The sequence below is a fragment of the Ovis canadensis genome, chromosome 10, assembly GCF_042477335.2.
Source record: "Ovis canadensis isolate MfBH-ARS-UI-01 breed Bighorn chromosome 10, ARS-UI_OviCan_v2, whole genome shotgun sequence".
Taxonomy (NCBI): Eukaryota; Metazoa; Chordata; class Mammalia; order Artiodactyla; family Bovidae; genus Ovis; species Ovis canadensis.
Window position 1 is genome coordinate 42,640,853 of NC_091254.1, and position 15,614 is coordinate 42,656,466.

At 36.2% G+C, this 15,614-nt stretch overlaps 1 protein-coding gene across 6 annotated transcripts in view; it reads right to left on the reverse strand.

The window, feature by feature from the left end:
* Positions 1 to 15,614, reverse strand: part of PDS5B (PDS5 cohesin associated factor B) — a 178,591-nt gene that overhangs the window by 43,985 nt on the left and 118,992 nt on the right. For all 6 annotated transcript variants that reach the window (XM_069601599.1, XM_069601596.1, XM_069601598.1 and 3 more), the window contains exons 20-21: positions 7,199 to 7,322; positions 3,746 to 3,904 (exon numbers count right to left, since the gene is read on the reverse strand). In XM_069601599.1, coding sequence (XP_069457700.1) covers positions 3,746 to 3,904; positions 7,199 to 7,322 — 283 coding nt within the window. The remainder of the gene's footprint in view (positions 1 to 3,745; positions 3,905 to 7,198; positions 7,323 to 15,614) is intronic.

The window sequence follows — 15,614 nt, forward strand, 5'->3', positions numbered from 1 at the left end:
ACTCTAAGGAAATTACAGGAAAAAATATATAAACATTGCAATTAAGAACTCAATTTTATGGGTTTAACATAAGACTCAACAAGTCTGAAGAGAGGATGAGTAAATTCAAAGATGGGTCAGAAGAAAGCAAAAATGAAGCATGAGCAAGCAGAAACAGGTATACCTCGGAGATACTTCAGGTATGGTTCCAAGCAACCACAATTAAGCAAGTATTGCAATAAAGCGAGTTACACAGATGTCTTGGTTTTCCACTATACAAAAAGTTATGTTTATATGATAATTTGGTCTATTAAGTGTGCCATAGCATCATGTCTAGAAAAACAATGAACAAACCTTAATACAAAAATATAAACAAAAAAGCTATAATAACTATTAATAGTAATGATTATTCAGGTCTTTCACCCATTTAAAAAAAACTGGGCTGTTTGTCTTGTTGAGTTTTACGCCTCTTATCGGATATATAATTTTTCAAATATTTTCTCCCATTCTGCAGGTTCATTTTTCATTTTTTTTAAATTAATAATTTTTTTAAAAAGGATATAACTGGCATTTGACAAATCAGTTCTAGAGGTACAATGATTCAATATATTGTGAAATGATCAACACAGTAAGTCTAGTGATCACCCATCACAACACAGCTACAATTATTTTCCTATGATGAGACATTTTCAGACCTACTCTCAGCAGAAACTTTCAGTTTTATCAGGCAGTATTAATAACAATAGGCACCATGCTGTACATTACATTCCTTGACTTATTTTCCAACTGGAAGTCTGTACCTTTAGAATTCCTTTACCCAATTCACACATCCTGCATCCCTAGCCTCTGACAACTGCCACTGGATCTCTGTAACTATGAGTTTGGGAGGTTTTGTTGCTGTTATTTGGGGTTTTTTAAATTTGATACTGCATGTAAGGAACATCACACAGTATTCATCTTTGTCTATTTAACTTAGCATAATGTCCTCAAGGTTCATCCATGCTGTCACAAATGGCAGGACTTTTTACTTTTCTTTAATGACTGATCAATATTACATTGTGTATATCCACCCCTTTTTCTCTATCCATCCATCCATTAGATGGACACCTGGGTTGCTTCCCTGTCTTGACTGCTATAAATAATGCTGCACTGAACATGCGGGTACAGAGATCTTTTTGAATTAGTGTTCGCATTTCCTTCAGATAAATACTCTGAAGTATTTATTACTGGATCATGTGGTGCTTCTGTTTATTTTTCTTTCCTATTTTTAATTTTTTGGAAGATTCTCCATACTGTTTTTCATGGTGGCTGTATCTATTTACATTCACACCAACAGTACAAAAGGGTTCTTTCTCTTCACATCTTCACCAACACTTATTATCTGTCTATTTTATATTAGTCATTCTAAGAAAAGTAAAGTCCTATCTTTTTGTGGTTTTGATTTGCATTTCTCTGGTGATTACTGATGTTGAGCACTTTTTATACAATTACTGATGACTTGTTTGCATTCTTTGGAAAAACGTCACCTCTGCCTATTTTTTAATCAAACTCTTTTTCTGTTGTTTATTTATTTTACATGTGATTTATACAATATGGACATACTGGATACATGATTTGCAAATATTTTCTCTCATTCTCTCAGTTTTTGTCTGAAAATGTGTTTATGTTGCGTTCCCTTTTTAAAGGATATTTTCTCCAGGTTTAGAATTCCAGATTGGTACTTTTTTTCCACTCAATAATTTGAAGATATTATTCCATTATCTTCCATTTTCTAATCTTTTCTCTTGAAGTCAGATGACAGTCTTGTTCCCTGGAAGGCTTTCTGTCTTTCTGCATAAATGCTTTTAATCCTTTCTATTTTGATTGGTTCTAGTGTTACTGTGATATATCTAGTGAGCTTTGTGTTATACTGATCCTACTTGGGGTTTGTATCTCTTTTTGAATGTATAGCTTTGATGTCTTTCATAAATTCTGAAAAATTCTTCTGGCATTATCACTTCAAATACTGTTTCTGTTTCATATTCTCTTTCCTATCTTGCTGCAGTTCTAATTACATACTCTAAATAAACAAATTTTATTTTTACTGTTATCCAGCTGTCTGACATAGTTTTTGTATACACACAAAAATTGTCTCAATAGCTTCACAAATACTGCATTTTTTACAAACTGAAGGTTCGTGTCAAGTTTCTATCAGTGTTATTTTTCCAACAGCATTTGCTCACTTCCTATCTCTGTCACATTTTCATAATTCTTGCAGTATTCCAAATGATTTCACTATTATTACATCTGTTATGGTGATAAGTGACTAGAGATCTTTAATGGTACTATTATAACTGTTTTGAGGTGTCATGAATCACACCCATTAATACAATGAACTTAATCAGTAAACACGTGTGTTCTGACTGCTCTACAGACTGGCCTTTTCCCCATCTCTCCCTCTCTCCTCAGGCCATCCTATTCCCTAAGATACAACAACATAGAAATTGGGAAAATTAGCACACCTATCATGGGTTGTGCATGTTCAAGTGAAAGGAAGCACTGCACATCTCTCAACTTCATATGAAAAGCTAGAAATGATAATGCCTAGTGATGAAGGCATGTCAAAAGCTACTACCAGCTGAAAATTAAACCTCTTGGGCCAAGTTGTGAATGTGAAGGATAAGTTCTTGAAGGAAATTAAAAGTGCTACTCCAGTGAAAATGGGAATGACAAGAAAGCAAAACACACTTATTGCTGATATGGAGAAAGTTTAATGGACTGGAGGGGAGATCAAATCAGCCCAACATTCCCTTAAGCCAAAACCTGATCCAGAGCAAGGCTGTAACTCTTTTCAATTCTATGAAGACTGAGAGAGCTAAGGAGGCTCCAGAAGGAAAATCTCAGGCTAGAAGAGATTGGTTCATAATACTTAAGAAGCCATCTCTATGATATAGAAGTACAAGGTGGAGCAGCAAGTACTTATGCTGAAGTTGCAGCAAGTTATCCAGAACATCTAGCTTAGATAAGGTGGCTATGCTAGACAGATTTTCAACACAGAAAACAATCTCCTATTGGAAGAAGATGCATTGTAGAACTTTAACAGCCAGAGAGAAGTCAATGCTTGCCTCAAAGCATCATAGAACAGGACTACCTTTATTAGGGGCTAACGCAGCTGGTAACTTTAATCCAAAACCAATGCTCATTTACCATTCTGAAAATCCTAGTTTTACAGTATTCTTTTTCACACATATGTATATCTAAAAATACACAAACCCATGCATAAAACTCCACATGATTGTAAGGGTCAATTCTCCAAGACACCCAAACATATCCTGCCCCAAATATTCACACAATGGAGACAGAAAATCACTATTTTTTTCCCTAGTATTTTCCCTCAGGGATCTTTTAATTCTCTATAGTATGTATGAAATGCAACAACTACTATTATGACAACCATACTGCAAACTAACCTGTCAATCTTCACATATTTAAAAAATAGATGTCATTAGAAAACTTACATCCCTATAAAGTTGAAAGAGACAGAATCCAGTGATATCTTGTATTTATCAAGGAAAGCATTCCAGGTCACAGCCTTGTGCTCAACTAAAGAGATGTTTCAATGTTGTTTCACTTATAATGAAGATGCAGCATGGTAAAAAGATGGGAAAAGCTAAAAACATATAAACCAAACTGAAGTGCTATTTACATCATTCCACTTCTCTCTTTGTTGCATAAAATTTTAGAAGATAGCATTATGAAGAATACACATCTAGAAAACATAAATTACCCGATCATTCATCAGAAGATCCTTCACAATGAAAGTAGCTACCAAAGACTTCAAAGGAGCAGCAAACTGGTCTGGTGCAAGGAGAGCAATATGACCAATAGTCACCAGTGGTGTGATGAGATGCTCCAGGTTGCTGGGATCTAGGCTCTTATGCAGAGGCTGAAAGTGAGGAAAGGAAAATGATTAACTCCATAAACATGCAAATAAACTGGTCACATGTATCATCTACAAATGCTAAAAACCACACAAGTTCCAATACATGGTATAAGCAGTGGTTCAAGTTATATTTAACTTTTACTGACAACTTTTACTGACTAGAAGGCATCATATTTAAGCACTTTCAGTTTTTCCCAAATTATATTTTAGAGGTAGGTAAAGAAACATTTCAATATGAAGAATCACATATCATATATTTTATGACTGCATATGTCAGCAACTGCTGAAAGTTGCTCAGTCATGTACAACTCTTTGTGACTGCATGGACTGTAGCCAATGAGGTTCCTCAGTCCATGGAATTCTCCAGGCAAGAAACTGGAGTGGGTAGCCATTTCGGCTCACCAATAGCTACTTCTATTCTACTTTCTGGGCATAAGGATGCTTCTATGTGCAGTCGAAAGTTCTGGTTACCAGAATGGAGATGGAAGTAAGGTATGCCATGCCCGAACTCAGGCAGACATGAACAGCGTATCTTCTCCACATTCTCTTTCTCTTTACTCACTGGTGGCTTAATACAAAGGATCCAATGGGACGCAAAGAGAAAAAGTAAAAGTGAAAGAAAGTGAAGTTGCTCAGTCGTGTCTGACTCTTTGCGACCCCACAGACTGTAGCCCACCACTATCCTCTGTCCATGGAATTTTCCAGGCAAGAGTACTGGAGTGGATTGCCATTTCCTTCTCCAGGGGATCTTCCTGACCCAGGGATCGAACCCAGGTCTCCCGCATTACAGGCAGACGCTTTACTGTCTGAGCCACCAGGAAAGAGAAGCCACTAGTCAAAAAGGGTCTGCGTGGCTAAAACACTGAATAGAATGCAATCAAAACACCCAAATGGACTTTTATGACGAGCAAGAAATAAGCTTTCATTATGGATAGTTACAAGCGCTTTTGTGGATTTTTATAGCATCAAATATTAAGTACTATAACTAATAAAACTATTTTATTACTCATAGTAAAATAAAAATATTATTTTAATATTCATTTTGCCATAACAGAAGGAGACTGATTATTTAATCACATAAGTTGATACCTAAAATATATTGCTCAATTTTTAAAATATGATAGTCAGAAGAGTGGCTATAGCACACTATCATTGGCATAAGGAGAGGCGGAAGGGGACAAAAGATGTGTTTTGTGTATTTATATTACTTGTATAAGAATAAAATATCTCCTGAAAAGTACATTAGAAACTGGTAACACTGGCTGCCTCTGAGAAAAGAAACTGGGTGGCTGGGGAAATGGGGTTGAGATTAACGTGTAGGTATCCTCCTATACTGAACACCAAGCATTCTAGGCTTTAAAAAACAACACAAAACTGTTCTTTTCCAACACACTGGGGCAATATGAAAAGTTTCATTTAATCAAAAGTAATGACAGTACTTCTTGCTGTTCTCGATGACATCCCTCAATACCTCCATTGCACATCTAAGTGATAACTTGTTTACATCAGAAACACATCACTGACAGTGTACTTTTTTCCAACTCATTTATTATATTGCGTGACAATTTTCCACAATAAGGTATTAAAATCATTTCTGAAAAACCAAAATTAATGATCAGTCTCTGAATTAACCAGAGAAGGCAAGGGTACCCTACTCCAATACTCTTGCCTGGAAAAATCCCATGGACAGAGCCTGGTAGGCTACAGCCCATGGGGTCGCTAAGAGTCGGACACGACTGAGTGACTTCACTTTCACCTTTCACTTTCACGCACTGGAGAAGGAAACGGCAACCCACTCCAGTGTTCTTGCCTGGAGAATCCCAGGGACAGGGGAGCCTGGTGGGCTGCCGTCTATGGGGCAGCACAGAGTCAGACATGACTGAAGTGACTTAGCAGCAGCAGCAGCTCTGGATTAACAGTAATCTGATAAAGGTTAGATGTGTCTGTGAAACCGTTTCTCAGAAAGCCAGCCAATCTTCTATGTTATAGGAGAAGGATTACCAGGTAGGTTCTTATAAAGATGAAGTTATAGATATTAAAATCAAAAGTAACCAATAAAGTCAAGCTATTATCAGCATTTTCCTCCTCATCATTGGAGGGAACAAAAAGATTATTCAAGGAAAAATAAAAAGTTTTCTAGAAATCAACATGAGTCCACTGAAATCATCCTCTTATTAAAAAATTAAAGACTATAGAATATACCTCCACCTCAATTTTTAAATTATATTATGATTGAGTATCTATAGCTAAGATGCTGTTTGATACAGAAAACTTTTCTTCCTCTTTTATTCCACCTTTAATATAAATCATGAAAATATGAGAAAATTAGTATAAATACTTCTAAAATAGACAGCAAGTCTGTGTATTTATGGTGGGTTAGTTTCAGCATAATTTCCAAATTGTTTTGACTTCATTCAAGGCTCCTAGACTATAACTACAAGATTTTTATAAATTTTCTGTTTAGCTTCTATTTGCAGTAAGAAGGTTAAAGCTAGATTATAATAGCTTATACTGAAATTGCCATACTTAGAAAGGGTACTGGTAATTCAAAGTACAGAAAAAATAAAAAACATGCTGAAAAGACAAGTCAGTAGGTATTTGGTCCTGTCCCAATACACCCAGTAAGACATTTGGTCTACACACAAAGGTCCTTGATATTTATTCATATTTGGTCCCGCTCAAAAATTCCAAGAGACATCTGGACCACACCAAAAGGTCCTTGATATTTGGTCCTGCCCAAAACCATCTGGCATGGACCTAAACTGCTATGGGTGTTTTGGAGAGCACCAACTATCAAGGATCTTTGGGTGTGGATCACGTGCCCTGCAAAGGAAAAGGCACATTTTAATCTAATATGAAATTAGGTCAGTCATTAAAGTACAAATGCATTTAACCTTAATTATAAATTATTATTCATGTATAAAACCCCACACACTTCAGTAGTATTTCATATATAGAAATCAAACTTCTAAAATCTGTAAACTGATAGAATAATCACCTATTACCTACTATGAGTAACTATGATTTTACATGTAATTACTTACTAATGAAAAAAGTTTCCTAATACTAAATGTATAAAGTAACGTCAAAACTATTATACAACTGCTTGATTTCTGAATGAGCTAGCATTAAAAAGCTGAATCATCAGATATTTTCAAATTTTAACCAATCATTAATATTGATATACTGATTCAAATTTGGAAAATTACAAAATGATACATCTCCAAACGTGAACATTCTGTAAACTCATTTATATTTTTTTAACAACATGAAACAAAAAAAAATTTTTCTTTTTACCTCAAATATCTGTGCAAACTGGGTTTCTTTACTAGAAAATATCGCATGGATACAATGAATAGCATATTTGGCTTGACGGGGGGGTCCTTTTTTAGATTTGTGATGTAAAACAGGAAGCAAAGCTCTAAAAAAAAAAATTACAGAAAAACAATACACCAGAAAAATCATTATGACTTCCACTAGATACTTTAAAGCTTGTATTTTTAAAAGTAATGTTTTGTAAGAACAAAAGAAACAAAAGTCACAGCATCTACTCACTCATTTTCAATCATCTATAATTTTGCTTTATAAACATCTATATTAAAATATAATACAAACACAAATAATTTTTCCTTTTTATTTATTAGTTATAAATACAAACAAGAATGGTAACCCATTTCTTCTTTTTAATGTCATTTCCATTAGCCTTTTCTATTTTATTATCATTGCTATTACTTCAGCTAAGCTTTTGCTACCTTACACGTAAGACCACCATAATGGGACTTAAATTGCTCCTTCTTTCTCAAGTCTCTTCCTCTTCCAGTTCATCTTTTAATCTATCCTCAAAAAATCTACATGAGGGGAAATTTGATCATTTAATCAATACAAATTGAGTACTTGCTGTAATGCCAGGCATTATTTAAAGTTCCAAATTGGTGCATTCACTCTACCAGCATATTAGGGATAAGGTAAATGAAAACACATTAAGTCAGCAAAACATCTGTTAGGTTAAATTGTGGTAACTCCTATAAGGCAGGGGTAAGGGGGTGGGAGAGAAGAAAAAGGACAGCATAGGGAACAGGCCTAAGTTTGTGACAGTGTTACAATTTTACATATGCTGCCTACAGAAGATCACTCTAGTAAAGCAACACTTGACCACAGTTCTCAAAGAGGCAGGGAATGAGTCATCTAGCTACCTGGAAGAACACGGATGTATCATATCACTTCATTATATAAAAACTTAAAATCCTGAATAAGGCAAGCTCTCTTAGTTCAACTATGCATTTATTTCTCAGTGGAAATAACTTCTGAATTCTCCTTGCCCAACTCAGTGCCCCAGTTTAAAAAACAATCAGAGATAAATAATTCATTATAATAATAGCAGTCACAGAAAAGATAACAGTAAAATATAATAAAAAGACAAGTGACCAATTGAAGGGAAATTTTGTATTTCTTGTTACAGAAGTGTAAACACCTACAAACAGATAATGAAAATACCAACAGTATCACAGAAAAATGGGTTGAACGTAACAGCAGAAAGGTCTTCAAAACCACCAAAACCTCTTCTGTATCACCAAACCAGTTTTACAACAAATGTTAAAGGGACTTATATAGTCAAGAAATACAAGAGAAGAAAAAAGATCTACAAAACCAACCCCAAACAAGAAAATGGCAATAAGAACATATGTATCAATAATTTCTTTAAATGTAAATGGATTAAATGCTCCAACCAAAAGACACAGACTGGCTGAATGGATACAAAAACAAGACCCATATATATTCTGTCTACAAGATACCCACTTTAGGCCTCAAGACACATATAGATTGAAAGTGAGAGGATAGAAAAATATATTCCATGCAAATGGGAAGCAAAAGAAAGCTGGAGCAGCAATCCTCATATCAGACAAAATAGACTTTAAAATAAAGAATTTTACAAGAGATAAGGAAGTACACTACATAACAATCAAGGGATTAATCCAAGAGAAGACATAACAATTGTAAATACCTATGCACCCAACACAGGAGCACCTCAATACATGAGACAAACACTAACAGACGTAAAAGGAGAAACTGACAGTAACACAATAATAGCTGGAGACTTTAACACCCCACTCACACCAATGGACAGCTCATCAAGACAGAAAACTAATAAGGAAACAAAAGTCTTAAATGAACTAATAAGGAAACACAAGTCTTAAATGATACATTAGATGAGACAGATCTCACTGATATCTTCAGGACATTTCACTCAAACACAGAAGAATACACTTTCTTAAGTGCATATGGAACATTTTCCAGGATAGACCACATTTGGGTCACAAATCAAGACTCAGTAAATTTAAGAAAACTGAAATCGTATCAAGCATCTTCTCCGATCACAGCACTATGAGACTACATATCAATTACAAGGAAAAAAACTGTAAGAAACAAACTCATGGAGATTAAACAACACGTTTCTAAATAACCAACAGGTTATTGAAGAAATCAAAAGGGAAATGAAGAAATTTCTAGAAACAAATGACAACAAAAAACAACAATACAAAACCTATGGGATGCAGCAAAAGCAATTCTAAGAGGGAAGTTTATAGTAATATAATTCTACCTCAAGAAACAAGAAAAACATCTAATACACAACCTAACTTTACACTTAAAACAACTGGGGAAAAAAGAACAACAACAAAACAAACCAAAATTAGTACAAGGAAAGAAATCATAAGGATCAGAGCAAAAATAAATGAAAAAGAAATGAAAGAAACAATACTACAGATTAATAACACTAAAAGTTGGTTTTTGAGAAGATAAACAAAATTGACAAACCTTTTGCCAGACTCAAGAAAAAAAGAGAAGAATCAAATCAACAAAATTAGAAATGAAAAACGAGAGGTTACAAGAAACAATACAGAAATACAAAGGATGATAAGAGACTATTATGAACAACTATATGGCAATGGCACCCCACTCCAGTACCTGGAAAACCCCATGGACGGAGGACCCTGGTAGGCTGCAGTCCATGGGGTCACTAAGAGTCGGACACGACTGAGCGACCTCACTTTCACTTTTCACTTTCATGCACTGGAGAAGGAAATGGCAACCCACTCCAGTGTTCTTGCCTGGAGAATCTCAGGGACGGCGGAGCCTAGTGAGTTGCCATTTATGTGGTCGCACAGAGTTGGACACAACTGAAGCGACTTAGCAGCAGCAGCAGCATGGCAATAAAATGGATAAACCAAAAGAAACAGATTCTTAGACAAGACCAATCTTCCAAGACATATAGACAGAAATACAGACCAATCGAACAAGACAGAAAGCCCAGAAATAAACCCATGCAACTATGGGAACCTTATTTTTGACAAATGAGGCAAGAATATACAATGAGGCAAAGACATTCCCTTCAATAAATGGTGCTGGGAAAACTAGATAGCTACAGGTAAAAGAATGAAATTAGAACATTTCCTAACACCATACATAAAGATAAACTCAAAATGGATGAAAGACCTAAACCTAAGACCAGAAACTATAAAACTTTTAGAGGGAAAAACATGGGCAGAACACTCGACAGAAATCAAAGCAAGCTCCTCTATGACCCACCTCCTAGAGTAATGGAAATAAAAACAAAAGTAAACAAGTGGGACCTGATTAAATTTAAAAGCTTTTGTAGAGCAAAGGAAACTATAAGCAAAGTAAAAAGATAAGCCTCAGAATGGGAGAAAATAACCGCAAATGAAACAACTGACAAAGGATTAATTTCCAAAATATACAAGCAGCTCATACAAATCTATGTCAGAAAAACAAACAACCCAATCAAAAAGTGGGAAAAAGATCTAAACATACATTTCTCCAAAGACAACATACAGATGGTTAACAAACACATGAAAAGATGCTCAACACTGCACATTATTAGAGAAATGCAAATCAAAACTACATTGACATATCACCTCACACCAGTCAGAATGGCCATCATCAAAAAGTCTACAAACAATAAATGCTGGAGAGGGTGTGGAGAAAAGGGAACACTCTTGCACTGTTGGTGGGAATGTAAATTGATAGTCACTGTGGAAGATGGTATGGAGAATGCTTAAAAAACTAGAAATAAAACCATCATATTACCCAGCAATCGCACTTCTAGGCATATTAGCCTGAGGAAATGAAAACTGAAAAAGACACATATATCCCATTGTTCAGTGCAGCACTATTTATTTACAATAGCTAGAACATGGAAGCAACCTAGATGCCCATCAACAGATGAATGGATAAAGAAGTTGTGGTACATATATACAATGGAATATTACTCAGCCATAAAAAGAAACGCATTTGAGTCAGTTCTGATGAAGTGGATGAACCTAGAGCCTATTACATGAGCCAGAAAGAGAAATATAAAGAGAAAGATAAATTACATGAGACTGAAGTGAGCCAGAAAGAGAAAGATAAATATTGCATTCTAACACACATGTACGGAATCTAGAAAAATGGTACTGAAGAATTTATTTATAGGGCAGCAATGGAGAAACAGACACAGAGAAAGACTTATGGACATGGGAAGAGGGGAGGAGGGGGTGAGATGCATGGAAAGAGTAACATGGGCAATTCACATTACCATATGTAAAATTGATAGCCAACAGGAATTTGCTGTGTGGCTCAGGAAACTCAAACAGGGGCTCTGTAGCAACCTAGAGGGGTGGGATGGGGAGGGAGATGGGAGGAAGGTTCAAAAGGGAGGGGATATATATATACCTATGGCTGATTCATGTTGAGGTTCAATAGAAAACAACAAAGTTCTGTAAAGCAATTATCCTTCAATAATAAAATTAAAAAGAAAAAAAAGAACTGGTTACTAATAATTTTAATAATTCATTTATATATATATATATATAATCATCATAAATTTAAAAGTTTTAAAATAAAATCTTAGATTATTAAATAAAGAAACTCCGGCTCATCCAGAATATATGTAATATCAAGTAAGTAGTCTACATTTTTTCTTTTTAAAACTGCTTGCCAGTTACTTATTCAGTGATTTAAGTTTTCCTGACTAATTTCTTTGTTAAATATTATACTCCTCACTACTATAGGGATAGTACAGTGTTGTGAAGTTGTGAATTTCTCATACTCTTGACTTTTAAATCTTCTGATTTTTTCACTCCTATATTTTCTAAGTGATTATTAGTGGGATATAAAGAGAGCCTTGGATTTCTAGATACTTGATACGGCCATCTTGTTTTTAGTAGTTCTGCAGTTGATTCTCTTGGATTTTTCTCTTAGAAATATGATAACTTTGCTTCCTCTTTTCCAACAACTGCACCTTTTAATTTTATTTTCTTATGTAATTATATAGGCTAATGCTTTCAAAACAATGTTAAATCATGGCAGAGTTAGCATATTTTCTCATCCTGCTCCTGATGTTACTGGGAATGCTTGTGTTTTATCATATGGTGGTAGATATTGGTAGATATTACTTGAGCTATTTGGAAAAGGAAACGACAACCCACTCCAGTACTCTTGCCTGGAAAATTCCATGGACAGAGCAGCCTGGTAGGCTATAGTCCACAGAATCGCTCAGATAAGACTGAGCTACTTCACTTTCACTTTCATTGGTTTGAGAAGTATGAAGGCCATTAAAATCCTGTTTTGCTGGGTTTAACTGTAAGTAAACTGATGTTCCTTTTGATTGGAAGCCCTTGCAGCATCTGTCAAAAAGATCTATTATGTGGCCTCTCCCTTTTACTCATTTATATAATGAATTATAACATGAACATCGGGTTCTCTTCTAATAGTAACCCTTTTCGTATTCCTGGAATTAACCAACATTTGGCCATATTGTATTCTTGCCTTACTATAGTAAATTCTCTTTCTGCATTCAATTTTCATCAATATCAATAAAATTTGTCTCAGTTTTCTTTTGGAGAGATATCTTTTATCAGGTTTTACCATTCCTAAACAGAGAAGGCAATGGCACCCCACTCCAGTACTCTTGCCTGAAAAATCCCATGGATGGAGGAGCCTGGCGGGCTGCCGTCTATGGGGTCACACAGAGTCAGACGTGACTAAAGCAACTTAGCAGCAGCAGCAGCAGCATTCCTACTAGTTACCTTGGCTTTATATCTAAATGCTTTCCTTTCCCTCTCATGCCTGGAACAATTAAAAAGATTTAGAATTTCTATGTAGTTTATATATATATTTGAAATACCCCCTCTAACATAACTTTTATTGGCCCTTATTATTATTACAGGGTAATTTTCTGAAATTCTTTTATAATTATAGCCTATTAGGATTTTTTTCCCCTTCCTTCTTCCTGAACCAATTTATTTACATCACCCTTAAAAATTCAGATATTCAGATCTCTAAAACATAGATATAGCCACACCTAAAATTTGAATACAGAAATTAAAATGGTGAGAAAAGACAATTAGATATGCAAATAAGAAAACAAAAAGTTTGATTTAAGGACATAAGCAAAAGTGAATAAAGGGAAAACGGCACACAACTTGGTAGAAAGAGCGACCTCACAATAAAAAGGGGTAACACGTTTTCTAAATCCTTGAATTCCAAAGAAAATCCTTCATTTGCCCTAGTACAACTTAGCTAATTAGGAAAACTTTAGTTACATTCATTTTCTGATCAAACTTCACAACTGTTGAATCATTAACTGGAAATCTTAAGTGGTTGAAAAGAAATGTCAGCCCCATTACTGTTCTGCCATACAGGATTTACCTTTTTTTTTCCCCCTTGATGTTTATGAAATCACTTCCATAGGGCTGCACGCCATCCCACATTGAAGGTCAGGAAGGGCAGCACTGAGGAGATATCCCTCATCCAAGGTAAGGAGCAGCAGCTGCGCTTTGCTGGAGCAGCCGTGAAGAGATATCCCACACCCAAGGTAAGAGAAAACCAAGTAAGATGGTAGGTGTTGCAAGAGGGCATCAGAGGGCAGACACACTGAAACCATACTCACAGAAAACTAGTCAATCTAATCACACTAGGACCACAGCCTTGTCTAACTCAGTGAAACTAAGCCATGACCACGGGGCAACCGAAGACAGGCAGGTCACGGTGGAGAGGTCTCACAGAATGTGGTCCACTGGAGAAGGGAATGGCAAACGACTTCAGTATTCTTGCCTTGAGAACCCCATGAACAGTATGAAAAGGCAAAATGATAGGATACTGAAAGAGGAACTTCCCAGGTGAGTAGGTGCCCAATATGCTACTGGAGACCAGTGGAGAAATGACTCCAAAAAGAATGAAGGGATGGAGCCAAAGCAAAAACTATACCCAGCTGTGGATGTGACTAGTGATAGAAGCAAGGTCCGATGCTGTAAAGAGCAATATTGCATAGGAACCTGCAATGTCAGGTCCATGAATCAAGGCAACTTGGAAGTGGTCAAACAAGAGATGCAAAACTGAACGTCGACATTCTAGGAGCAATCAGCGAACTAAAATGGACTGGAATGGGTGAATTTAACTCAGATGACCATTAAATCTACTATTGTGGGCAGGAATCCCTCAGAAGAAATGGAGTAGCCATCACTGTCAACAAAAAAGTCCGAAATGCAGTACTTGGATGCAATCTCAAAAACGACAGAATGATCTCTGTTCGTCTCCAAGGCAAACCATTCACTATAACGGTGATCCAAGTCTATGCCCCAACCAGTAACGCTGAAGAAGCTGAAGTTGAACGGTTCTATGAAGACCTACAAGACCTTTTAGAACTGACACCCAAAAAAGATGTCCTTTTCATGATAGGGGACTGCAATGCAAAAGTAGGAAGTCAAGAAACACCTGGAGTAACAGGCAGATTTGGCCTTGGAATGCGGAATGAAGCAGGGCAAAGACTAGTAAGAGTTTTGCCAAGAAAATGCACTGGTCATAGCAAACACCCTCATCCAACAACACAAGAGAAGGCTCTACACATGGACATCACCAGATGGTCAACACTGAAATCAGATTGATTATATTCTTTGTAGCCGAAGATGGAGAAGCTCTATACAGTCAACAAAAACAAGACCAGGAGCTGACTGTGGCTCAGATCATGAACTGCTAGACCATTCAGGTATGACCTAAATCAAATCCCTTATGATTATACAGTGGAAGGGAGAAATAGATTTAAGGGCCCAGATCTGATAGATAGAGTGCCTGATGAACTATGGACGGAGGTTCGTGACATTGTACAGGAGACAGGGATCAAGACCATCCCCATGGGAAAGAAAGGCAAAAAAGCAAAATGGCTGTCTGGGGAGGCCTTACAAATAACTGTGAAAAGAAGAGAAGCAAAAAGCAAAGGAGAAAAGGAAAGATATAAACATCTGAATGCAGAGTTCCAAAGAATAGCAAGAAGAGATAAGAAAGCCTTCTTTAGTGATCAATGCAAAGAAATAGAGGAAAAGAACAGAATGGGAAAGACTAGAGATCTCTTCAAGAAAATTAGAGATACCAAGGGAACATTTCACGCAAAGATGGGCTCGATAAAGGACAGAAATGGTATGGACCTAACAGAAGCAGAAGATGTTAAGAAGACGTGGCAAGAAAACACAGAAGAACTGTACAAAAAAGATCTTCACGACCTGGATAATCACGATGGTGTGATCACTCACCTAGAGCCAGACATCCTGGAATGTGAAGTCAAGTGAGCCTTAGAAAGCATCACTACAAACAAAGCTAGTGGAGGTGATGGAATTCCAGTAGAGCTATTTCAAATCCTGAAAGATGATGCTGTGAAAGTGCT